Below are 26,552 nucleotides of genomic sequence, written 5' to 3' on the forward strand. Positions count from 1 at the left end.
TCCAAGAATCTACAGGAAACAATTTCCAAAACAAACCTAAAATTATGGCAGAACACACTCACAACCCTAGAGCCACCCTCTTTGCCTGGAAATGCTAATATGATATTGTCCCAACTCGAGATCACCTTGCCAGACTGTTCTATATACCTAACAAATCATGTCTTCTATGTGGTTCCTCTTATGAATTTATTCACCACTTACTGTTACAATGTGCATGCATTTGCTAAAGCTTTATGGTACCCTTAGAATCTAAGATTGTTGCACTTCAAAAGTTTTCAGGTCAAACAATGGATCGATTATTGGTTCAATCCACCACCTGACTAGCCAATCAATCCCAAGATTTGGACAAAATTCTGCTTGCAGTTTTATCGGAACATCTGGACAGAGAGGTGTTCAATATGTCATGATCAAAGAAGACCTAACCTCTTTAAAGTGTCAATGCATATATGTTTATTACAAAGTTCTTTAATTGTCCAGAAAATAGACAATCTTTACAGGAACCAGCTCGTACCATGGTTGTACATAACATCTTGTAGGCACGACCTGCTATAAACTATGTTAAGCTCAATGTTGACGCCTCTTTCGTCAAAGGAAAGAAGTCAAGCTATGGTTATGTAATAAGGGATTCTAATGGATGCTTTTTGGCAGCAGGATGTGAACAAGGAAGAGACAACACGTACGTTGTCGTACTGCAGAAGAAGCTTAAAGCAGGAGGATGCTCAAAGCCATCCACTGGAGCTTGAAGTTCAATCACAAGAACTTGGAAATGGAAACTGACTCCTGCACTGTCAGTATCTTTTTTGGAGAAGAAGATTGTAAGTATTGCTTGGACTTTTCAACTCTATCATACTGATGCATTAGCATTACTATCCAAGGATAAGTTATGTACAAAATGGGTCAACCGAACTGGAAATAAGGTTGCTCATCTGCTAGCTTGTAAGGTAAATCAACTCCTGCTCATAAAGAAAGGGATTAAACCCGTCTCTATGGCTTGGGGACATTCTGGACAGTGAGAAACTCCATAAATTTGACTCCAAAATAACTCCACCACTAAATACCATGAATTAGAAGCTAATTTTTGGTGAAAATGTACTCCACACAATAGAAATTATCCTCAAAATAAATCAATTCATTTGGAGAAGTGCAACCTCATCAAAAATCTTTTATAATGTTATGAAATTATCCAACGACCCATATTATTTTAATTTCGGTACAACTTTTGATAATGTTAAACGTATTCAATTGAGCTAATTTTTTGTGGGAGTGTTCACCATCATGTGATATATATCTCCACAAAATATTATCTCTCAATTCATCTTGTAAGTCCACTATTAGGAGTGGAGTACCTTTGGAGTCACTATAATAAGGTGGAGTTCATATAACCATCCCCTATAACTATATATATGATGATTAACAAAAAAAAAAAAAAAATCCAGTTGGGTAGGTTTCGAGTTAGCTATAGACTTTTGAAGTTTAGAGATATGCAATTTTGATTCGGGTTTGACAGAAAACCCAACCCAACCTACTCGAGTTGGCGAGTTGCACACTTTCACACCTAGTTAGTAAGGGTGTCGATGGGTACCCGTTTAACTGGAACCAGACCGTGGAAAAAGTTATGGTTCCGGTTCCTATTTTTAAGAATCGTTTAAAATTGGGTACTAAAAAAATCGGACCATATAGAACCGAAACCGAATGGTTTTTTAAACAAAAAAACCGGACTAGAACTGGAACCGGACTAGAACCGAATGTTATCGTACTTTTAATATAAAAAATATCAAAATATAGAATATAAAAACTCAAAATGTTCATTTATATATTACTAAAATTTATTTATTAGTGTAATATGTAGTTTTCATAGTATTTAATCAACTTAACAAAACAACTCGGTTTCCTGACTCGTGGCTGGGATTTGATTTCAGGGGATATAAATCGAGGGTCACAATGCCGCCCCGTTGGATTAGGAATTAATTAAATATCTTAATTGTGAAAACCCTTTGTGTGCAAACCCTTGGTGAAAACAGAAACATCAAACCGTTAGTTCTCCAAAAGTCCAAAGTTCTTCCCGTCTCTTTCACTCTTGATTAATTCTCAATACGTCCAACCGGGTCCTCCATCCATCAAGTACGTTTTCGTTCTCTTCTCCTCAAGTAATCTTAGTTGTTTCAAAAGACAATTAAAGTTTCTAGCATTCATTCTTTTGTTCTTCATCCTTCATCAAAGTATTTCTTTTCTTGCAGGTCTACTGATTAGGACTTGATTGGTTAGGACTTGATTAGAGGGGTAATAAATTAGATGATTGGAAAAAAGTCCTGCCAACTTCCCACCAATCTAAGCGACTAAACTCTTGGTTCTCCATCTCCCTCTTTCTGTGCCTCACCATGGATTTTCTACCGATCTTTTGATTATACCGAGTATGTATTATTTGCAATTGCCATTATTTTCTTCACTCTTCTTCTTCTCCCACCCCTCTCTCGATAATCCATTTCAGTTTTAACGTATTGAGAGACAATGAAATGGTATTTAAAATGGGGTGAAGAATTATTGGGCCACTTTTTTATTTGTTTATTTTGTTCTCTTCGTTCTCTTCGTTCTTTATCTTATTTTTTCTATTTTTGATGAATGCTAGAAAATTTTATTGATTTTGAATGTTTAAGTGATTAACTAATAATATTTTTGATTGAAGTTTTTCTTTAAAATGTGTTGTTGGTTTCATAATTCGGGATTTCTTTTTCAGTTTTTTAGTTAAACAATGAAAACATGAGTATGGAGGGCGGAACTCATGGAATGAAGGTTTGTACGCCTTCTTTCATATATATTCTATAACATGAAGTTCATTTAACTGAATCAGAATCCATACTTCTTAGCTTATTTGTCATTTTAGTTTTGGGTTGGAACTAGCGAATTAATTAAGGGATCCATCTTTTATCTTTTTTTGTTAAGTTAATTCTTTGATACTTTGTATACTTGATATGAATTATTAGTTGACGCAAGTTTCTTTTGGTTGTTGTTGAATCAAGTTAAATTTCAACTTGATTTCTATTATATCAATCAGTTATAGCCATGGTTACATGAAATGTACCTGATTAGAATTAATTTTCTAATTAACAAGTTTATTTCTATTGCTTAAAATGTAGGATTTGTGTGGAAAAGACAACAAAGAATTAGACTTAGCTTGGTCAGTAATGGTTATATCTAATAATTTGTTGGAAACCCAGAACAAGGATTCTTTAAGTTGATGTAGTACTGAGAACATAGCCAGAAAAAAAAACATAACGAACTGAAATTACTAAGAATTTATGAGATATCCCTGGGCTAGGATTCAAATCTTTGTTGTTTAAATATCTTCTTTGGGTTAGCAGTGTGAAAGGAGTGAGGTGAATATTAGAAAAATAGTATTTAACAAGTGATGGATTCTTAAATTTTTATTTTTTTCTCGAGTTTAGTACTTTGGTGGCTGTTTGCGACTCCATACTTTATTTACATGCTTTATTGGTTCTTTTGAAGGTATTTTCCTGCTCCACATAGTGTAGTTATTTCTTAACAAATCGTTTTTCAATTTTCTCTCTTAATGGTTTTTATTTGGACGACAAAGGTCAAAATGACATATATACCAAGATTTTACCAGGGAGTCGAATAATAATATTAGTTGGGGTAGAAATACCAATCACCGAATAATACCCACTTCGTATGACAATAACCCTTTGTTTCATACATTAATCTATGAACGTATTTGTTTTTTTTTCTGTATGCTATCGTTCTCACTTTTTTCTTTTTCCTTATTAACATCTATGACACTTAAATCAAAAGAACCGCAAGTAAAAAAGTTATGGGAACAATTGTATTCAATATTACCAATGTGTTACATAGTTCTGCAGAGGCAATTGGTCGTATATATTTATTAGCTTTTGAAATTGTTGTGACGTTTAGAACTCTTTCTTCCATTTCGGTATACATTTTACTTTTTTTGGATGTACAATCACCAGGGTAAAACGGTGAGCAATAGAAATGCATGGGCACGTATACTAGAGTAGATTTGCGCACAGATGGTTGAGGATCTTGATGTATGTTGATCTTCAATCCTTAATATTTTCCTCTAGATATAGATTTATCTTTACCTCAATTCACCAGTTACATATTTTATGGTATTTGGCTAGAAGAGTGGGAATGCCAACTTTAATTTATGAATGCATAGGAATTAGAATTTTGTTCTGGCCTTAGGATATTCAACTATTCTAAACCATTGTAATTGATTTGTCGAATATACATTCTAGGTGGTTTGAAGGCACAAGTGTACAACAGCTTGCTGCCAAATGACCTTCATTTTAGAGAATTGATGGGGATTTGGGTGCAAGACAAATAGTGTTCATACTTGGACAACCAACATATAGTATTAAATATTTTTTGTCCGTTTTTTGTTTTTCTTATCTTGGAATCATCTTTAAAATGCTACGTCTCAATTGTTAGTAAAATAAATTACTTCCCATTGTAAAATAAATGCTATGTTTTATGAGTGGTGGCTAGGATGCGCTCTCACGCTTCGAGCGGCGGTATAACCAGGATTAGGTTTTAATTAGGAGTCTTATGGAAATGGAATAAATTGAAACCTTTGGTTCTCCTCTTTATCGAGCTTCACAGTCAATGAAATTTCTTCTTCGACGAAACTATAACTCCGGAAAAAAGGGTCTTCTCAAGGGTTCTTCTCTTCCTTCCTCATTTCTGAATTTCGATAGTCTCTAAATTTCTTCCTCCTTCATTTTTCTGTTTTCTCAATTTCTTTGGCTTTTTAATGTGCAAAATCACTTATCGATAGGAACTATATTATGGAAGTTCTCTTTTCAGATACACACCGTTGGTACTATAGCCATTGTCTTCAACGAGTTAATTGGAGCTTCCTAATTTAAGTTCATGTTTCCTTTTTTATTCAGTTTTATTTATTAGGTTCAGAACCACTTTACCAATCTTCCAAAATTGTTTGCATCTCTTGAAGGTTAAGTTTATCTTCTCCTGTTTTGGAATTGTCAGTGAGTTGGCTTCGCTTTTGAACTTCTTTTTTCTGGCATGAATTTGATATTATATGGATGAATTTGGTCTATTGGAATGACTCAAATTTGATATATCAGAATGAACTGAAAGTATCTGTTGACCACATTTTCTTGCATCAATTTTGATGTTCAATAAGAATTTAACCCATATGAGAGGGTGTGTGTGTGTGTTTGTATAATGAGTTGTTCACAATTTGATAGAGTTAGAAACACTGAAAGCAAGGGTTCCAAAATAAAGATATTACTCAAATGCAGTGATATGCAAAGACCATATCACTTCTATGTAGAACAAATTGGTTGGCAACCTTTAAGGGAATAATAGGTCATTGATTATACTAACAGATTGTTGTGTATTTCATTGTATGGATGTGATTTATTTGTTGTGTAGTATATAGGATGGGGACTTATTGCACGCAAGTTTTGCTTCTCCTTATATTTGCCAGTGCTTTTGCTTTTGATTCAGTATTTATGAAGTTGGGTTAAAAGTGGGGGTTCCCTTTGATGCTACCTATCGTTGTGGTAACATTAGCCTTTTAATTTTGTAATACAAAATTAGAAAAAGCTTCTTCCATCCTTATGTATGGCCAACAAGTGTTGTTTGTTGTGTATTCTGTTTGATATGTATGGGTATGATTCATCATTGCTTGCGACTTTATTCTTAAAAGTTAGTCTAATTTTGCCAATTACTTTGACATGTACCAATAGATGTGATGCTGATAAGACTAAATTCTAGCACGATATCAACTCGAAGGTCAACTTCACAACACCATGAACTAATATCGACATCAAGGCTTCAAGTTTATGTGTGCTTCACTTATATTGAAGGTCAGCTTAGTAATTAAAATTTTGGTTTATCATTAAGAGATGTTGAAGTATGTTCTCTTATTTTCTGGTCCTTTTCAATAATGTATCCTCAATGAAATTTTATTTATGGTGAAAGGTATACCTTAGTTTAAATCTATATATATATATATATATATATATATATATATATATATATATATATATATATATATATATATATATATATATATCAATGTGTACATGTCTATCTAAATTTTATGGTATGTGGGCATGTGGCTTGAAGTGTTGAAACAAAAGACCTTTTCTTGCTTATGGCAAACTTTCCAAGCATAAAAGATTCAACATACTGTATGTTTCTTTGGTTGGTATATATATTCACCTAAAATTTGTTATCACCAATTTGTAGGTTTGTGCGTTATGGTAAAAGGCTAGGACCATCCATGTGGCCGACTTGTGTCTTCCAATTGCAACTGTTTGAGGTATTTCAAGGTATATACTAACTGCTTTGTGAGGCTTCATTATCTGTGTATTATCTTACCATTCTTTAGAGTTTTTATAGTTGAACGTACGGTCAGTAATAAGCACCTTCCTTAATGGATTTTCAGTATAATAGACATTATTAATACTGTAGCTTTGATGAAGTTATAATTTTCAAAAAATTTGGGTTAATGAATTTCTTTTGTGTACTGTCTTGGGTCAATGAAGTTAGAATCTCTTCTTTTCAATTCCTTCATTATTTTGCTTTAATTAATGGATTTTAATGAGGATCACAAGACTAGCTAATAAATTATAATGTACAAGAGATTCCTACTGCTAACCACAATTTGGAAATCTTCATACTAACAAGCTTGTTCAGCTGGAGTTCTTCACCTCACGGTGCACATTTAGAAAGATGGAACATAGATTTACTTATGATAAATGGTTGTTAAGCTCAGAGTGACAATAATAGCTAAGCTCAGAGTGACAATAATAAATGATAAGTGAATCATAGATTTACTTATGAGAAGAGATTTGTTGGGCTCAGCAGTGGAACATGAATCTTAGAATGGTTTTGGTATAAAAGTTGGGATGCATCAGAAAACAATTAATGGAGCTTTCCTGGTGTCAGTGCCTAACAGAGACTGGTAGTCTAAATACATATAGAGTGCACTTTAGAGGCATGATGCCAACCATCTATTCCTTAAATTTATTGCCTACATTTCAAAATCTGTTTTCCATTATAAACAATACACGTGTAATTATATAATTGGATGCACATCCACTAAGTAGGAAGCATACTACCACCAATGGTTCATTTTATTTTATTTTTTCCATAATTACCAATGGTTGATCGTTCATAGTTAATATTAGGTGATGTGTAGTCTAATACACCTATAAACTTCACCAAAAAAAAAAGACTATAACAATTGTTTTGCGGATGTTAATGCAAATTATAGTAAAGTACCACTAATTTTAAGAAATCTTGGCATGGACAAAGAAACGGATGAAAATGCATCCAATGTCTCTTCAAACAACCAGCATAATGTTCCATTCGAGTGTACTATACACAAATGAATTTTGGTGAGATGAATGTCACAAACGCTTTACTTTTCCTACTAAATTTCTTCCATTAGTAAAAGCATATGAAGTGTGTCCAAGACAAGAGTTGTGCAATTGCTAATATTGGTTAAAACCATGTCAATGTATATGAGTAGAACTATTAAATTTAGCTGAATTCATATAGCTATTATCTTTGTGAGAAACAATACAAATGAATAAAATTTTACTTTAAAAAAAATTCGCAGATGTTATTAAAATTAGGCTTAATTACAGAAATATGCAACGTACTTATGTCCATTTAGCACTTGTATCAACATACAATTTTTTTTAACAAACGTATAAAGGTACTATGCCTGATTTCACAAAAATAGCAATCTGTTAGCATCCGTCAGTTAAGTGATGATGTGTCTGTTTTTTTTCAATTTTGTTTTATTTGTATTTTCTACTTGGCATACCACCTCAGCATTTATACCAACTCTGCACCCAAAACTGACTCATATAACCCGTTTTCATCATCTCTTTCACCCATTTTCGAACCCATTTACGTATAGACCAATTTACCAAAAAAAACTAAACTTGCCCTCATTTGTTGGCACCATAGCCGTCTTTAATTGAAATACTTCAACTGGGTTTGTGTGAGTGTCTCGTATAAAATTCACCATGGAATTGAGCTCAGGTGGCAAACAAATACCAAATTGAAGATTTTCTTTGGCAAAAGTTTGGCCGATGCTCATTTTAATCCGACGCAAAAGCCAAAATATCTAGTCATAGTGTCATACCACTGTGAATTTGATTTTAGCTAGAGTCTAAGGTTCAAAATATCCACATCATTTTGCACATTGGGTAGGTACGATGAAAACCAAAAACATAACAGCCATATCTTCATCGGCGTTTTTGATATTCCAAATTGTTATTGTTGTTACGATTTACGAAATTCCATCTTCGCAAATAGTTCCAAGAACGTTGCGACTTCAGCAAAACTTACGTAATTTCGCCGACTAAAGTTAAGTCTTCAGCAGATTTTCTTTTCGGTGATTGATAGCTGCAGTTGTCCAAAACCCCTATTAAAAAAAAAGTTGATTACGACGAAACTTTTGATAAACGTCATTACTTGCATACATTACAGTCAGAATCTTGAGAAAATAAGCTTATTTGTGGTGGAGATCGATCGATGGCACTATAGTACCTTTGATTTTTATTTTCATGAACCTTCTTGGGTCACTGAATGATATCCAAATTTGAACTCGTACCTTCATACAATTTGGTATTTGTATGGGCTGATCGATGCTATCCGTAAGTCTAGTCTAAGGACGTGTAAAACTCTATTAATTAAGTAATGGAGGTTGCTTTTGTGTCTATATATGATTACCAAATCAAAGATGTGAAACTCTGTTACAAAATTGAAGGTAATACGGGTTCGAAAATGGGTGAAAGAGATGATGAAAACGGGTTATATGGGTCAGTTTCGGGTGCTGAGGTAGTATGCCGAGTGGAAAATACAAATAAAATGAAATTGGAAAAAACGGACACATCATCACTTAACTTACGTATGCTAACATATTACTATTTTTGTGAAATTGGGCATAGTACATTGATACGTTTGTTAAAAAAAATTGTATGTTGATACAAGTGTTAAATGGACCTAAGTACGTTGCATACAGTGGCGGAGCCAGGAATTTGAGTGAGGGTGAGCCACCCAGACAGCCAAACATAAAAAAAATAAAAAAATAAAAAAATAATTTCTTTTAACTAATAATTCAAATGCAATCACGAAACAAGTATATTTCGAACATTAAATATCTTGTAAAACGATACAATAGGAATATTGGATCAAGAGTCTCTAAAATATAATGTTCAGAGAAGAGGGCAAGAGCCGGTAGAAAGCAGTAGACAACTAAACAACGAGGAATATTAAAGTGAAAGGGTAAATACCATCGCTAAGATATGCAACCCTCTGCAGAAACTTGAGGCGGAGACTGGCAAGCAAAGCATTGTTATGAGAGTAAAAAATCTCAATAGGAGCATTTTAACATTTTGAGTCTTTTTGAGTTATCCCCCCAAAGATATGTCGAGTTTTGTGTTTAACCCCCAAAATTTCAATCATCACAATTAGACCCCCAATCTGTCTCAGAACTCTAAAAACACTGTTCATTTTTTCCATAATACCCAAACTACCCTTTCAAGAAAATTGCATGAGCAAATTATTTTCCTCCCCAATTAAACATGGCCCACTCCAATAACTTAGATTAAAACCCCCAACTTAGGGTTTTATTTTGCTTACTCTATTGCAGTATCAGTATTTCAAGAAAAAGTTATGCTTTGCAGAACATGAACTATCTCAGATGGAAGAAGAAGCAGAGGGAGTTTTGGGAAGGTTATTTGAAGCAGAAATTGCTGCCGAGTTACTTATGGGAATTTCAAAGGAAATAATGCAGCACCACCAAATTCTTAAGTTCAATTTGAATGGTTCACTTCAGCGAGAAGGAGATTTAAGAAAGCTTCAAAATAACATGGAACAGATTGGAACGAAAGAAATTTCGTTATCGAATGTGGAAACCAGCAGTTCAGAACATGAGAATTCCTTCATTATGCAGACTAACACTTTAAAAGCCACCGCTGATTCTGAGGCATCTAATTTGAGAGAAAAGATGCACTCACTTGAGGAGAAACTGAAAGATTCGGAAACTATGCTACAAAACACAAAAGCCTCTATGGAAGAAAGTCAGGAGCAACGGAACATTTTAGCTTCTGAACATAGTGAACTGAAAAAAGTAACTGACATTCTGAAACGAAATATAGCTAAAGCAGAGAGTAAGGCAGAGAGTTTAGCAGCCAAGTGTGCAGTGTTGACAGAGACTAATGTGGAGCTCAATGAGGAGCTTCAGTCACTAAGGATTCATGGTAACACCTTGGAGAAAGTCAGTTTGCTTGAGAAAAAGCTGAGGGAAACCGACATTGAGTTGCAACATGCAAAAGCATCTGCAGATGCGAGTGAAGAGCAGCAAAGTCTGCTGAACAATTGATGATATGGGAAATTTGATTAAGGATTTAAAATCCAGAGTTTCAAAAGCTGAAAGTAGGGCTGAGAATGCTGAAGCAAAGTGTGTTTTGTTGTCAGAAGCTAATTTGGAACTTAATGACGAGCTGAAATTTCTAAGAACCAGGATGAAATGTTTGGAGATATCTTTGAATCAAGCTGATGATGACAAAACAGCAACTGCAAAGGAGATCAGCATCACGGCTACAGCAATTTCAGATCTGGCGATGCAACTAGCAACAGAGAGAGAACGACTCCATAAGCAGGCATGTTATTGTTTGCATCTTCTTTTTGTACTTTCTCTGTCATGTGTCTTTAGACCGTGTATTCCTTTTTCAAGTCACATTTTCATAATACTCTACATTTAGAATATAATTTCTGAAGTAAGCAGTTTGTGATATACTATGGAAGAGTCTCAATGATACGTGTTTGGTGAACATCTAGGATTTGCAATTCTCATACTGTTTTTCTGTTTGAAATGGAACTTTTCATGCAGATATCTTCATTAATAGAAGAAAACAAGACCTTGTCCATGAAACCAGATCAACCCTTGAATGGTCAATTAACTCAAAAACCCTAAGTTGGGGGTTTTAATCTAAGTTATTGGAGTGGGCCATGTTTAATTGGGGAGGAAAATAATTTGCTCCTGCAATTTTCTTGAAAGGGTAGTTTGGGTATTATGAAAAAAATAAACAGTATTTTTAGAGTTCTGAGACAGATTGGGGGTCTAATTGTGATGATTGAAATTTTGGGGGTTAAACACAAAACTCGACATATCTTTGGGGGGATAACTCAAAAAGACTCTTTTTTTAAATCAGGTGATTTGAGGTTGCTTTGGGGATTCAAGTTTAAAATATAGGTTTGTCCTTTTTCGTTTAACAAGCATTGCACAACCTAAAAAGCTATGGTATATTAGACAACTTAATTGCGTTTATAATAGCCCAGAAATGGAAGCTATGCTATATTGTTATTGCTTTTACACTAGATCGACTCAACACATTACATGGACCAGATAGTGTTTATGACTTTATTGGCACACTTTCTTTTACATTTTCAATATAATTCTTTATCGCTGGATTCACTGTGATTGTAGAACCGGATTTTAGAAGAAGTTGGTTCATACAATATTCATTTCAGTTGCATGTTTTATAACTTTATAATTTGTTTGTTAAAAAGATGCAGTACACCACAAATACACTTAACATTTGTTCCATACATCCTCCAACCCACACACAAATACACCACAATTCTTCATTAGGAAGTTGTTAAAGCTTTTTCTATATGCAACTGAACTTATATCAATGTTCATTAGAACAATAATATGCATGGATTATAACGGTGCATACAGATAGGATACAAAACAATGGAGGTAGTGTGAGACTCAGTAAAGAAATTCAAGTTGTGAATAATATAATAAGGAAAATCTACCTTACGTAGTTGGGTCTGCTATCCTGTAGCTTATTGTATGTGGAAGAATCAAGATCAATTTGTGAAGTGACTCAAGCAACCTTGCAGATTTACTATCTTTTCTAAAGGTCCCATCAAGGTGCAATGTTTAAGCACGTCTCTTTTTAGGAAACTAAAGACTAGACTACGACTTATTAATTTGTAATAATTATTTTATTGCAAAATCCTTGGTTTGTAACAGTGCAACTGTGTCATGTATGTAAGGCTTTGGATATAATCTTCGCAATTTATTAGAAGATGATGACTTATTATTATTTTTAAATGTAGAACTTCTTTTTTGTAACAGTTTCACGTATTTAAGGCTTTGGATAAAAAGTTGACTCTTAACCAATATGAAGGCTCATGATGCTGCAACAAAGAATACTACATTTAATTGGTTGGGCATCACGAGCAAAAAATGAGAAGCGTCAGTGCAAATAGGTGGCAGGGAGTACATGATCTAAAAATTTACTTGCTGAGATTGGTACAATCTATGTACTCATTAATATGTATTTTACTTTTTGTCGAAATAGACTTTGGTTAATTGTTAATAGCACATGTGCAACAAACAAACATTTAAGTTGAAGTAATTATAACATTCAATCCATGCTAAGATTTTTTTGCGAAGTTCATGGATTGAAAATTGCAACAACCCATTATCCAGTACTTTTTTTTTTTTTTTTTTTTTTTTTTTTTTGAAGTATATATATGAAGCAATGGTTTAAATAGTTTCCCTCATTTTATTCACGTTTAAATAAAGAAAAAGTTATGGGTGGCTTCAGACCTTAAATGGGTGTGAGTTCATGTAGTTAATTTTAGAAATTACAGTTGTGAATTCATCTTGGTTACCTGCAGGAACACCGGTTTCAAAGCTGAATGTTGTGGGATCTCAGAAAGCAATGAAGAAGCACTAAAGAGAGTTGATCTGGCTTAGCTGCAGTAGTACTCTGGTCATTGAACTACTCAACTCCCATGGAACTTCAATCAAGGATGGGAGAACTTCAAGGAGGAGGGGAACGAACTTTATAGCAGACCAATCACGAAATAGCTAAACGTGCAACTTGATTAAGACAACATAATGTACATAACACTGTATGTATGCCCATATGGATGTCGAAAATGGAGCTCCCACTTAGGTTTGAATTTTAACTATTTGATTGATTCATGTACTTCATTACTTGCTCCTTTGTAATTCTTTTGCTTTATTTATAAAAATTTTGCTAATTTAAGAAAAAATTGAATATCAGGTATGCTTTCCATAACTGTTTTAGTTTAATGAATTGTGACAATCTAGTATGCTTTCTTACAAAGCAAGCAAAATGTTCAACCATAAAATAGAGTTATCCTACACGAAAGCTATTCAAGGACTTCAGTGCCGAACCATTGTTAATGAATTGCTGAGAACTTTAGGCATGTCAAGTGGATACCTAGAACCATTGTTACATTACGCCATAATTTATGATCTGCTTCTATTTTCAGCATGCTGCAGTTCTACACAGGTGGTGGTGAGACTTCAAGTACCTTTAATGGAAGGAAGACCTAATGATGGCTCATGGCTATTAAAGTACTTGATATATATATTTAGAACTCAATCCAGTTACTTCAACAAGAGATAATCTTAGGTGTGTGGCCTACTGAACTCAAGCTTTGAACCTATGTTTAATTCCATGTTTTATGTCAGTTGTGTGGGTTCCTTTATTCTGTAGTTTTCTAGGTGCTATAGAGCAAGAAAACATTACTTGGTGGCTGATGCCCACTTTCTTATTGCATTTAGTCAAATTCTTTTCATTTAATAGAGTTGAATGTTGGTATAGCCTTACAGAGCAAGAAATCATGGCGTTAATCTATTCATGTGTGATTTGCTGAGAAGGTAAAAGATAGTTTTAAGTAGTGGAAAGGAGAAGTGTAGAGGTGAATAAATTGTGAATGGGTTATGGCTGTTCTGTATGTAGTTTGTTACATGCGAAGGCAATGCTTTTGAAGGCACACTAAGTTGAATCTCACATTTGTGCGTTGGGGAGTGTCAAAGGCCAAAGTTTAGACGTCACCTATAATTTTTGGCGTGGCCACATAACAAAAGTATTAAAGCAACAAGCAGATAAAATATCTTATATTTGAAGGACGTTTGTACTATTAAACCTTCAAACAAATATGTACTCTTCTAATTCTTGGACTTCTAGGTTTACACCAAGATGCAAGTAACAAACAAGTTAGTTTGTTGGGCATCCCTTCTTTGAACTTCACATGCATAGTTTCATCCTCTCAATCTTAGTTACAATTTGATCGGGCACTCTATTGCATTTGATCTAAACATTGTCTGATAATATTCTTTCGAGTCTTAGGCTTACTAGACCCAAAAGAACATTTGAGATTCAAATTACTTAGTCATGTAAAGAAATGATGCATGTCATATGCTCTAAACTTCTCAAGTTCTTTGTGATTTTTGTGTTTGAAGTTTAGCTCTAATTTTCTGTGATTATTTTTATCTAAACATTGTTTATTGGCATAATGGATAAGCTTTCCAAAGCACCTGATGAGACAATCAATAAAGTTCTTACTTCCAGTGAAGACAAATACCTGATTTATAAGCCCATGCACAGCCTCGGCTTTCCATGTCATCAAACAATCTTAACAATACACGAATACATTTACAAAGCTCACCTAAAGCCGACTCTCGCGATTGGAAAAAAATAATAATAAAGAAAATGTCTCAACAAAACCAGAATGCGTGTGTGGTTTTGGCAAACCAAACCAATTTGAGTCTTCCAACAATTCACAATGCATGCAAAGCATAGATTAATAAGTGTTCTTTGAAATTCAGGAGATTAGTAATCTAATAATAAAAGGTGTTGTCAACAATTTCTGGTTTGGTGTTACACAATAATAAATGATTGACATAGATTGCAATGTATGTATTGTAAATGATGATGCAAGAGGACAAATTTATGTACGAAATAGTTGACTCAATACAGGTGGGGGTCTGCCTAACCCTAGCTTAATTCTAAAATAATAATAATAATAATAATAATAATAATAATAATAATAAATGATTGACATTAATCTTAAGCAGACAACAATAGGCGTTTTACGACATTTATGTAAAAGTGTAATACTCTTACTTGCCATGTCTTTCTATCTCCTTCCACCTCAATTGTAGTCTCCAGGGAAACTATAACACCCCGTGTTTTTATTCTTTTATTTTCCTAAGAATAATAATAATAAAGATAATTATAATAAAGATAATAATAATGAAAATAGATAAAATAGATATAGGATATCTAGCAGTTACGGATAAAAGCCCGTAGGTAAATAGATAAGTGTTGTCCTTGTTTTTCGGTGAGTTTTCTCACGTAGAGTTTTTGGGGAAAAACATAGCGAGAGTTTTATACAGAAAAATGGGATTTTACTGAAAGAAGAAAAGGAAGAGTTCTTCTGTTAGCTAGCTGATAATCGGAGAGCGCTACAGGTGAGTAGATATTTCATATTTTTATAAAGTTCTCGTTTATTGTAGATTGCATGAAATTTGGAAAACATGATTTTTACTATTGATTCTTTGTTTTAAGATTTAGTTTTAGACTGTATACTTTTTAGTGTTAACTAATGATACAATTATGAATAAATGTCTGTCTCGGGAAAACTTAAAACGAGTGGTGTTTGAATCGATGATGGCTGCTATAAAAAAACAGTGGTCGACTTATGTATTGGCTCTACTGTGATTTGGCGCTTCATAAAAGGACCAAAATTTTCAGGGATTGTTATATTGTTGTTGTACTGTTGTGCTGTGGGTTGTTTGTGTTGATTTGGTTGATGTCGGGGGTTTAGAATCGGTGATTGGGTTGGGCTGTTGAAGCTGGGAAAAAGCTTGAACAGGTGCTAATGGTGGCGGCTCGCACAAACCTCATCCTGAAAAATATTGTGAACTGTTATTATGTTGATTGTGTTGGTTAATTACTGATTGGTGGTGGTCGAATTGTTATATGAGAGCTGTGAAACTTTGAACCGCCATTAATGGCGTCAATACCGCGATTTTTGAAGGGTGGTATTTTCCTTGGTTGTTGGTTGTTGTTTGGTGAAGAATAGATGAGTTGTTGTCGTTGGGGAATGATTGGTAGTGGTGGAAATCATGGTATGAGTGTTGTGAGGCTCTGAGCAGCCATTAATGGCGTCGATCCCGTTTTTTTCAGTATAAGGAAATCGCGTTTTGAGGGTATCGGTGGATTGGGTTTTTGTGAGGAGTCAAACCACGGGTTTTATATTGGAGATAGATGGCTGGTGGTGGCCGGAATTCGTAGTGGAAGCTGCTGGTGAGCTGAGAGATGAAGAAGACGACCTGGTTCTATTTTGTGGGCCTTGGGCCGAAACTTGTTGGTTTTGTTTGGGCCTTAACTTGTTTAGTTTTTGGGCCGAGTTATATATTTGTTTTGGGCCAAACTAAATACAGTGTTGGGCCAGTTTCTATTTTATTTTGGGCCGACCCATTTGACTTAAAATGGGTTAAGGTGAGTCTTTAAGGATTTAGACTTTTGGGCCTCGATTTCGGGCCTTGGTTTTTGGGGCTGGTCCATAGTATTTTAAGTGGATCTTCAAGTTGGGCTAAACCAGTTTCTGGGCGGGTTAAGGCTTAAATTATTGAACCTGGTCAGCTTAGATAAATCGGTTTAGGACTAGAGTTGACTGTTGACTGTTGACCAGAGTTGACTTTTAACCAGTTGACCCAATTTGACCTTTTAACTCGGATTATGATTTGGGCTATTAGGATAGGTCTAGGGCTATTAGCATGCTTGGCTTTAGGCTAAGACCTTTATATATACGTGTGTATGTGTATTAACTACTATGTGATATTTCAGTTTTTATGTTATACAACGCTATGACACTTAGACATCGGTAATTAATAGCGTGTAAACCAAAAATATATGAAACAAGATACTTCTTCGTTCTCTGCAATATTATATGCAATAAAGTTCAATAATGCGTAAACTAATTTACCACCTCTTTAAGAACTCTCTACGTCTCAAGTTTTGGAATTTGAGTTTTATGACTGCTAATGTCATATATTAGGTGGGTATTTATTGAATGTGCCATAAATGGCCCGTTAGTGTTATATAGGGGTATTCATTGAATGTTCCATGAATGACCCGGATATTTATTGAATGTGCCATGAATGACCAGATTGTTTGGACTGCCCTAGAGAGGAACTAAGGTATTCGCCTTGCGGGTTAGTGGTATTAATTTGATTATGCGAGTGTTTGGGTTTTCTTTTGAATAACTATAGAATATCTACATATGTTATATATAAGTTCTAACTTTCTTTTGCAGGAGGGTAAGACTTAATAATATTTTGTGCAGGGACGCGGTCCTACCCTTATACAGTAGTGGATATCAGTAAGTTGAAATTCAATTATTTAGATATTAAAACGAGTTATTAGAATGAGTTAATATAATGGAAGTTTTTGCTTGGGAAGAAACTATGCCGGTTGAGATGACGGAACTACCTTTCTTCCCAGCTGAGAATGATTAGGTTATGATAGAGTTAAAGTGTTGTTTGGATAATTAAAGTATGATAATATTTATATGTGGTTAGCCTACTCATACCAGCAAATTCCATTTTCCTGACCCATCTTTGCTTTGTTTTGGCAACGTGGGTGTGTTCTTGGGAACATAGGTGGAAGGCAGTGGAACCGCGGTGTGTGATTTGGATTCTTGCCTGGAGCAGTCCGGGAGATTATTTTTATTAGGTCTGATCTTTTGGAAGTATGTAATAACGTAGTTTTCTTTTCATATGACATGAAAATACGATGTTGAAGACCTGTTATTCTTAGAGTGGTTTGATGTTTTATTAGGACGGAAGATAGACTTTTTTATAAAGTAATAAAGAGAATTTTGGAGATTATTTTTGTTGTTAAGATTATTTTATGATGTGGGTTTTCGGTTTTGGCATGTGTAGTATCCACCCCGTCATAGCCTGGGTTTTTAGACAATTGAAGATAGTGATGTTTGAGATATTTATATTTCAAATATTCATTTTTTTAATTGTTTAGAAATTCGGGCTGTGACAGAAACTATAGGCAGTGACTAATAAATTTGAAAATACTTTTCCATACCACCTGTTCTTCAACATTGGTAGAGTTTCAAATGTGAAACTTTGGTTTACATATTTATATGCAAAAGAAAAGATATTTCATTCCATTCATTTAGAAAAGGAATGAAGAAAAACCTAGATTTAATATTAAATGTGAACATCTATCCATTGTTGAGAGTATAGTGGATGAAATTGCGTTAAATTCATGACTTCAATTTGGGTTTTGGCATTTGTTATCACATACTAGCATCCACAACACCACGGAAGTACGTATGACATCCAACATGTAGTTCTAATGCAAAATAACTCTACAAATTTCCACATAGGCCACACATGAAAATACTAGGGTGTACCAAGATTAATGTCACAAACAACATAATAAGCACCTAATAACCAACCGGGCCGTAAGCACGGGTAATACCTAGCCTATTATAACAAAACAAAATGGCAAGACAAAGGGCGGTCAGGTTTTCATAAGGATCTGCGTTTGATAGAGTCAGATGAATGGCTTGAATCATTTTGAAACCACTTTGAAACTAATTCTCAATGATATTTAAAAATGTTTACTTAATAAATTAAATGTTGTGTAAATGACTTAAACGAACTATTAAGCCCCGTAAATGTGGGTTTGGGCGTCTAAATGACTAAAAAAAAGCAAATTCGAAAGGAAATTCCTGTTTATTCATCTTACCTTATTTAATTTCCAAACTAAAAACGGCTCTACATGCAATTTTTATTGAAAAAAAGAATGCCCCAATAGACCTGCGAACTTCCAGGCTCCAGTACCAATTAAACTCTCTTGCGTTCTCCTTCTTCCTCTTGATTGCCTAAAACGCCTCTCATGGCCGGTGTCTTCTCAATTCGCTCCTCTTAATTGTACCACTATAAAACCCACTCCCCAAGACTTGCATTCGTTTTACATTATTATTCTCATCTCCCATTTTATCTCCATAGTTTAATTTCCCAATTACTCATCCATTAAATTCCATTCAAGAGCATGAGATTCTTCGCCTTCTTCCTTTTTTTGTTTACTATTCACAACTCTATAAATGTAGTTCTTTCGGATTCTTGGAGAAAGGTTTCAGAAATTGGTCAAACAAATACTTTCTGAATTTGATGTTCTCATTTTAATTTTCTGAGAAGAAGTTGTTCTTTGGGTGTTTAAAGGTATAATCACTAAACCAGTTTCATATTTTCTTTAAACAATTAAATAATTAATTAATTTTTTTTAATTTCTCCCTCCCTGTAGTTCTTCTTTTTCGTTTATCTTTTCTGTGGAGGTGCAACATGCATATCATTTTATTTTAGATTTTGTTATTGATGTTTAAGATGTCAATGATACGGATCGACTTACTTTTGTCTGTTCAACTAATTTTTTTTCCCATAATATCAGTTAAGGGAATCTTGGAATAAGCACAGTTATAGCATCATCTTAAACCAATTTTCAGAGGTAAATCTAATCCCGTACTATTTATTATTCTATTATTCCCTAAAATTGTTTTATTTGCTTCAACGAATTTGAATTGTTAAGAGCCCATTTGGCATTGGTTAATTTAAAAGCACTTTTCTACTATGAACTTTGCATCAGTCATTCTACTATGTATTAACAGTGTAGTCGATTTTTTAATAAATTCAGAGCCAATTTGTCTTGATACATCTATCTTTATTTGTTTCCTTTGGGTATGAACGATGAGTTGGAGTTTGGGTGCTGCTCAGTAGTGATGGACACGTTTAGAATATGCTTCATTGCTGAAATATTCAAGTCGAACATGTAAGTTTGAAAACGGAATGAAAGTCCTTAATCACTAATAAGGGCAACTACTAGCGCAAATAGTTTGGTTTGTAACAAGCTCCGAGTTGGTATTATTTTCGTTTCATTGCTTGATAAGAGGTTGGGTGCTATTTCAGTACAGTGTTAATGCAACTTAATATATATATTAGCTCTACCCTCCTCAATTGAGGAAGCGTGTCTAGAGTGTCCACGTGTCTAGACTAATTACGATAAATCAGAAGGAAATTAAAACGAAAACAAAAACCCCAGAACCTCTTTCTCATTTCACTATCAGTCAATTCATCACTCTCTCTTTCTATAAAAAAATATATATATAAATGGCGATTCCTTCATCAAACTTGAATCGGTTTCTTCCCGACAATAGAGAAAACGACCTCTTTAGGTAGGTTCTTCTTCTCTTCTCTCCATCCCATTCTGTTCTCCTTCTTCCACACTTTCTCTATACCATTTGTTGTTTGACAAAATGCCAAGCAATATTCTAGCGAGAATGTTCCTTTCAAGTATGCTCAATTAATTATTCCTGATTAGTACTATTGTTTAACAACACTGTATTGTTTCGTTTATAGCAGCTCTTCTTCTTTGTATTAGATATCGTAGAGTTGATTGATATGCATGTTTGTATCTTTTTTTAGTTGCAGATCAAAATGAAGGCAACCACCATATAAGCTTGGATCTTCTGTTGATTGATGAACATGTACGTATCTATGACTTTATGCTTTTTCGAGTACATTAGGGTGACATATCTTTTAAGTTGCAGTCCTTTGTCAAGGTCTAAATGCTTTAAATAACCTCCACTCATATACCTTGCTCACTTCTTCATTGGATAGTACTTTTTGTTGTTCTTCATTTACTTAACTATTATTCCATTTGGTCTTATTAATTATCAGTTCTTACTGCATATTAACTTTTCTACTTCAAACAGTAAAAGAAGTAAAGAGCAACAACACTTGATTCCTCCAATGGATAGACACATGCAACATATAGATACTTACTGCAATGCTTACTTCTCTCATTTGAGAAATTGAATTAGTAAAAAGATGTGATTCTTTGTTTTATCATTCACACACTCACCTGTAGTTTTTGGGTAATTTTTTTCAGCAGGTTTATTAATTACTATCCCATAGTAATGGAAAGAATAGTTGGTTCATGCAAAACATTTAAATGGGGTGAGGGTTATAAACAATACTCAATTAGTCTTGATTCCGTAGCAATAGTTGGTTTATTAATTTTGTATCCTACTGAATTTCTAAACACATTGGAAATGTTTGGTGTGTCAACTAACACATGTTCTTCAATTAAAGGTTGGAGTACCTATTATGTTGCTTGGGAATTTGAGCCCAAGTAAAGGACTTTGTTATGGAACTAGGATCGTTACCATTTTAGGAATGATAGCTTTTGAGGCAGAAATCTTGACTTCTAGCCACATTGGAAATAGAGAACCAGTCCCAAGAATAGTGTTGTGTTTTACTATGTTCTCAGAGCCCCACGTCATCTTAACAAATATTAAAAGAAAAATGCGCAAAAATTATATTAATAACCGCAAAGCATACCGTTTCGCTCACTCTCTCTAATTTCTATATATATATAATAGCAGTCCCTTTTCCTGGTCTCTGAGGTTGTTCACGTAAGCAAATTTTAAGTACCCAGAATTACTCACGAGAAATTAGGAGAGGGAAAAAAATTCGCAGGAAATAAGGATAGAAAAAAAGAATTATACGGTGAGTCCCCAACAAATAAGATTCTAAACCCCATAAGTCCCCTAAAACCTTCTTTCTCCGCCTCTGAATTCACGTAGAAAAGCACAGCTAAAACTCTAAAACCGAAAATTATATTAACACCCATGATGCAATTATCTCATTTGACTTATCTTTTCCTGATTGAGTTATAAGATCTAAAATCAGTCTCCTCTTCCTGTTATTAATATGGTAAGTTTTTTCTATTGATTTTTTTTTTTGTTTTCATCTAAGGCGTCATCTTCTTCAAGTTAAAGTTCGAATATTTAAGCACTTGAGCAGCTCGACAGTGTCTACTTTGGTTTGATATGGTGTTGATGTAGTTTGGGGTTTACTTGATAGAAGCAGTAATATACTTTCGTCTTAGTTTAAACGGCAGCCAATGTTTTTGCAACCAGGAGGTGGGATTATGCAGGTGTTTGCTTAAATATTAAGTTGTTGTGATGTCAATTTGTATAAACCAGCATGGGGACTTGAAGATCCTGAAGTTCTTGCCCGCGAAACAGTCTGTATGTTTTGCAATCTTTTTTCTATTTTCATTTCTTATTCCCACAAAAAGTGAAATTGAATGTCATGATAGGATTATAGACTTCGAGACTTTCACTTATATAATGTTTGAATTCATAAAGCTACTGAAAACCATATGCACATGCAAAAGTGTTTCCATTGTATTTTTTACGATGAAGGATAGATTATTTTTTCACCAAATGTCACTTTGATATTTCTTTTGGCTATAAACGAAAAAGTGAAAAAACTGTTACTATCAAAGTTACTTATACTAATTTTGTTTCGAACTACTAATTATATTCTCAAGATGATCCTTTGTTCCCAGCCAATGCATTTTTCCTTTAATATTGTTGCCATTTATGCTTGATTATTTTGCTCATCCTCTGTTCCTTTTTCCCCCTATTTTTATCACAGTTAGTGTAAGTGAAATAGAAGCGCTCTATGAGTTGTTTTAGAAGATTAGCAATGCTGTAATTGATGATGGCCTAATCAACAAGGTAGATATATTCCAAATTGCCCAAGTTATCTAGTATACATAATTAGGTTGACTGCTCTTCTCTTCTGTTGTATCATAAGTTGACTTGACCTACTCATAGGGTATGATTTCATACTAAAATTTGGCCTTACATGTAAACAAAGTGTTGTATCTAAAACTTGACGAGAATTTCACTACCCTTACTTCATTTTAAAATGTTTTTTGGTGCACATAAAACCTGTTTTCCATCATGTAATGAATGTGCTTTATACTAAAATATAATCATCTTACAGGAAGAATTCCAATTGGCATTGTTCAAGACAAACAAGAAGGAAAGCTTATTCGCAGATTGGGTACTCTCCATGTCCAAGTTTTTTTGTTTTGTTTTGTTTTATTATTATTTTTTTTAAAAGTAATTATTCCTATAATGATGGATATAATTATATAATTCATTAGTGCTGAATTTTGAGTCATACCACATGACCGCGTCTCAAACACTTAACTAAAAAGAAAAAATGGATGTTTTGTACCATGAACTTTGTTGGTTTTATCACTTTGGACCAATAATTTTTTTTTTTGAGCAAATTGGGCCATTTTTTTTTTTTTTTTTTTTATCAAGTTAGGCCACCATTACCATTCCGTTATTTCACATGCTTATGTGGCGTGCCGGATGTATAGGTGTCCAGCCAAATGCTCATGTGGCACTGTTGAAGTGCACACCTAATAAGCCAACTATTTTTACTATTTTTTTTTTGTTCCTAGAAAAAAGTGACGAAAAAGCCCATGCCTTTTTATTTCTAAAATGCCACCAACTAATCTGGCCCATCAACACTTAATCTAATCTAACGGTCCTTGTTCATCTTCTTTATTTATCCCCTACCTTTCCGAATGAAACCAGAGGAATACTTCTCTTTCCATTAAGAAAGAGTTCATTTTTTCCAAATTCACAGCTAGTACCTCATTTCCTTTAACTTGAAAACTCGATTCATTCAATTCTTCAATTGGTGTTAAAATAGGTTCAAGCTCAATATTCAATCCAAGAAGCTCTGCAAACTCCCGAAGCCGGTTACAAGTAGCAACAAGCGAAGAAGCCGGAGATTTCCCAAGAGCCGGTGCTGGAATACCCGAAATACGGACTAAACTTCGGTTTACGGACACCCGAAGGCGAAAGCTTGAAGAAATGCTGCCCATTGAAGACCTTGAACTATTTCAAAATCAACAATGTGTATATGAGTAGTTGTCTCAGTTGCTTCAAGAATTGCTTGATTTGCTGTTAAATGAGCAAACTTTGAGTAAGGGCAAGCATCATTTAAAGCTTTAATTTATAAGAAAGAACAAGCTCTTCTGAATTCGTGTCGAATAACATTGGCAAATTTTTAACTGCTTTTGCTGATATCGATCCGACTGTATAATGCTTCACTAAAATAAAATGCTACTCGTTCCACTGAATCGCCCCGGATCGATACAGATTCACGGAGTTTATTTAACGATTTTACGGCCTTTTCATGTTCTCTATCGGCTGTACGAGCACATAGAATGAGAGATTTGAGGAGAGAACTGGGGGAAGAGTCTATTTCGAGTGGGGACTGAGTTTACACTTGGCAACATCTCCTAGATGTCTATTCCAATAGCGCCACATAAGCTGCTATTAAGCCACATTGACATCCGTTAGTACACATAAGCATTTGAAGTGACGGAAACACACCGGTGGTCTAACTTAATAAAAAAAAGAAAGGTCATGGCCCAATTTGCTCAAAAAAAGAGTTCTTGGCCCAAAGTTATAAAACCAACAAAGTTCATGGTACAAAACATCCATTTTTTCCAACTAAAAATAGCAGGGTTTGAGAAGCAAAGTGGATGATTCTTTGAAGTGGAAGATTTTACTTTATGCAGTTATGCATTTCTGTCTTCCTTTGACGCCCATTTTCTCATTCTACTTATCTCTTCCTGATGGAGTTATGAGATCTAAAATCAGTCTCCTCTTCATGTTATTAATATGGTAAGTTTTTTCAGACAGCAGCTGTAAAGAAATTGAATCTGCTCTAGTTCTCTGCGGTGTCGGACAAGTGTTTTGATAGAGAACTGAATACCTTAAACCATTTGAAGCACATAAATCTTCTTAAGATGATTGGTTATGCTTGGGAGAGCAGAAAATTCAATCTCCTCTTCCTGTTATTAATATGGTAAGTTTTTTCTATTGGTATTTTTTTTTTTTGTTTTCATCTAATGATTCATATTCTTGAAGTTAAAAGTTCGAATATTCATTCAATTTACTCTAATGTCAAACCTTGAATAAACAAAGAATGTCTATATTGCACATTTGAGCACAACTAGATAGGAATGAAATTAATCCCATTTGGATCACCCAGCTCTAGGTGTCCACGTCATTTTTTTTACTCACGAAAGATCCAGATAAAATAGCTACCTATTTAGGGGGATTATGAGAGGAGAAAAAAACTGGCGAAAAGTAATCAAAAGCTAAACCCAAAAAACCCCAAAAAAAAAAACCTGTCGTACTAAAAAAAAACACCCTGACTCTTCAAACCCACTTTTTTTTTTTTTTTTTTTCCAAAATACAACAAATGTGGTCATCCAGAATCGGCTATAAGGCTCAACTCCTTGCAATGGTAGATCCAATTCTAGAGGAGTCGAGTTCTTCTACCATTATCGGCGGAAACTCAACGTCTTTCAAAGTCCAAAAATTAAGTCTTGCAGAACGACCTAATCAAGGTAGTATTACACAACCAAAGAGAAGAAGAAGAAGTTTTATTGTCATTACCTTAGCTTTTATGTTCTATCCACCAAGCAAGTACGATTTTAATTTTTGCCTATAGTGTTATTTACGTTTTTTCCCCTCTTTTAAACACCCCCCCCTTTTTAACATTTGCAGAGACTGGTGATGAACCTTTGATAATAATCAAGAATGCATAATATAATAGCAATCGCTTTTCCTGGTCTCTGATGGTGTCCACATCAGCAAATTTTAAGTACCCACAATTACTCACGGGAAATCAGGAGAGGGGAAAAAAACTCACAGGAAATAAGGAGAGAAAAAAGGAATTATACGTAGAGTCCCCCACAAATAAGATTCTAAACCCCACGAGTCCCCCAAAACCTTCTTTCTCCACCTCTAAATTCACGTAGGATATAGGGATTCTAGGCGTTCGAAACAAAGTGAGGCAGAACATAACCATGACAGAAGGTCAAATCATCTATCTGAGGTATCTAATAATGCACATAAGGACTTGGAATTGCATGAAGACAAATTAATATATCTATTAACTATGTGTTTAGAGATGAAGATGAGCAATAAAACAATGAGGAAATAGTTGAATTCAATCTGGCTACAGAGGAAGAGGAAGATGTTGAAAGAATTAAGGAAGAGAGCAGAAAAAGAAGGGAAACCATCCTTGAAAAATATAGTCCACAACAGTTGCAGAAACAGGATGAACCCAGTTCTGAAGAGTTAGCAATAGGTGTGTCTTAATTATGTTAAGTTTTTTTTATCTATCTTACTTGGAAGTCAAATTTTTTATGGTTTGCGTATTTAGTTCATATTTTCAGTGCAAATTTAATAACATTCAACAACTTTTGACAGAGGAGAAGGATATTTTAATTGTTGACACTCCAAGAAAGTAGTCTTCTCCTGCGAAAGTATATCGGTCGATTCGATCGATGGTGTCATTAGTAGGAATAATGGTTTGGATGGATATGATGCTGACCCCATGTTTTCTGTTGGAAAATCGCCTATCCAAAATGGACTTGCAGCTTTTGAGCGGAATCCTGGTGCTGGGGGTCTAGGTGCTGGTACACCAAAGGTTGGTACACTATGTACATACTTACGTAGTATGCATTTCAAATGCCGAGTAGGTTGGAATTTTTTTAAGAAGTGCATGCTATGTATGTAACAGAGTCAAGCATTTCAAGTATATATAATAGCAGTCCCCTTTTAAGCTCTCTTAGGGTGTCCACGTCAGATTTTTACTCACGAAAAATTAGGAGAGAAAAAAAAAAATATGAATATTACTAACTCCTTTTGAGCCTCAAGTAATCGGGAGAAAAAAAAACAAAAACCCCTTCGGTCACCCTGTAACTCTG

The 26,552-nt window shown here is 34.4% G+C and overlaps 1 protein-coding gene and 2 long non-coding RNA genes across 6 annotated transcripts; all 3 read left to right on the forward strand.

The window, feature by feature from the left end:
- The first annotated feature begins 2,011 nt into the window (after nucleotides 1-2,011).
- LOC147482739 (uncharacterized) lies at nucleotides 2,012-6,527 on the forward strand. The gene is made up of 5 exons (XR_015206405.1): nucleotides 2,012-2,121; nucleotides 2,238-2,411; nucleotides 2,735-2,790; nucleotides 5,748-5,867; nucleotides 6,253-6,527. It is a non-coding gene; the product is annotated as an uncharacterized LOC147482739 (long non-coding RNA).
- Nucleotides 6,528-9,459: 2,932 nt separating this feature from the next.
- On the forward strand, nucleotides 9,460-10,983 carry LOC147482740 (WPP domain-interacting tail-anchored protein 1-like). The gene is made up of 2 exons (XM_086577715.1): nucleotides 9,460-10,688; nucleotides 10,919-10,983. Exon 1 carries the CDS (start codon nucleotides 9,728-9,730, stop codon nucleotides 10,406-10,408), a length of 681 nt encoding a protein of 226 aa, XP_086433841.1. The 5' UTR covers nucleotides 9,460-9,727; the 3' UTR covers nucleotides 10,409-10,688; nucleotides 10,919-10,983.
- A 7,649-nt stretch (nucleotides 10,984-18,632) lies between these two features.
- Nucleotides 18,633-23,610, forward strand: LOC147482741 (uncharacterized). 4 transcript variants are annotated; one of them, XR_015205057.1, is made up of 7 exons: nucleotides 18,633-19,114; nucleotides 19,341-19,397; nucleotides 20,372-20,433; nucleotides 21,707-21,981; nucleotides 22,394-22,476; nucleotides 22,748-22,807; nucleotides 23,471-23,610. It is a non-coding gene; the product is annotated as an uncharacterized LOC147482741 (long non-coding RNA). The 4 variants fall into 4 exon arrangements; XR_015205056.1 differs by lacking the exon at nucleotides 22,394-22,476 and having other exon boundaries at nucleotides 18,636-19,114; XR_015205059.1 differs by lacking the exons at nucleotides 18,633-19,114; nucleotides 19,341-19,397; nucleotides 22,394-22,476 and adding an exon at nucleotides 19,418-19,718 and having other exon boundaries at nucleotides 20,378-20,433.
- The last annotated feature ends 2,942 nt before the right edge of the window (nucleotides 23,611-26,552 follow it).

The sequence above is a fragment of the Coptis chinensis genome, chromosome 8 (genome assembly GCF_015680905.1).
Source record: "Coptis chinensis isolate HL-2020 chromosome 8, ASM1568090v1, whole genome shotgun sequence".
Lineage (NCBI taxonomy): Eukaryota > Viridiplantae > Streptophyta > Magnoliopsida > Ranunculales > Ranunculaceae > Coptis > Coptis chinensis.

Bases quoted from the DNA above. Each gene is read 5' to 3' on its own strand.
- LOC147482740 (XM_086577715.1), top strand. From the start codon at position 9,728: ATGGAAGAAGAAGCAGAGGGAGTTTTGGGAAGGTTATTTGAAGCAGAA.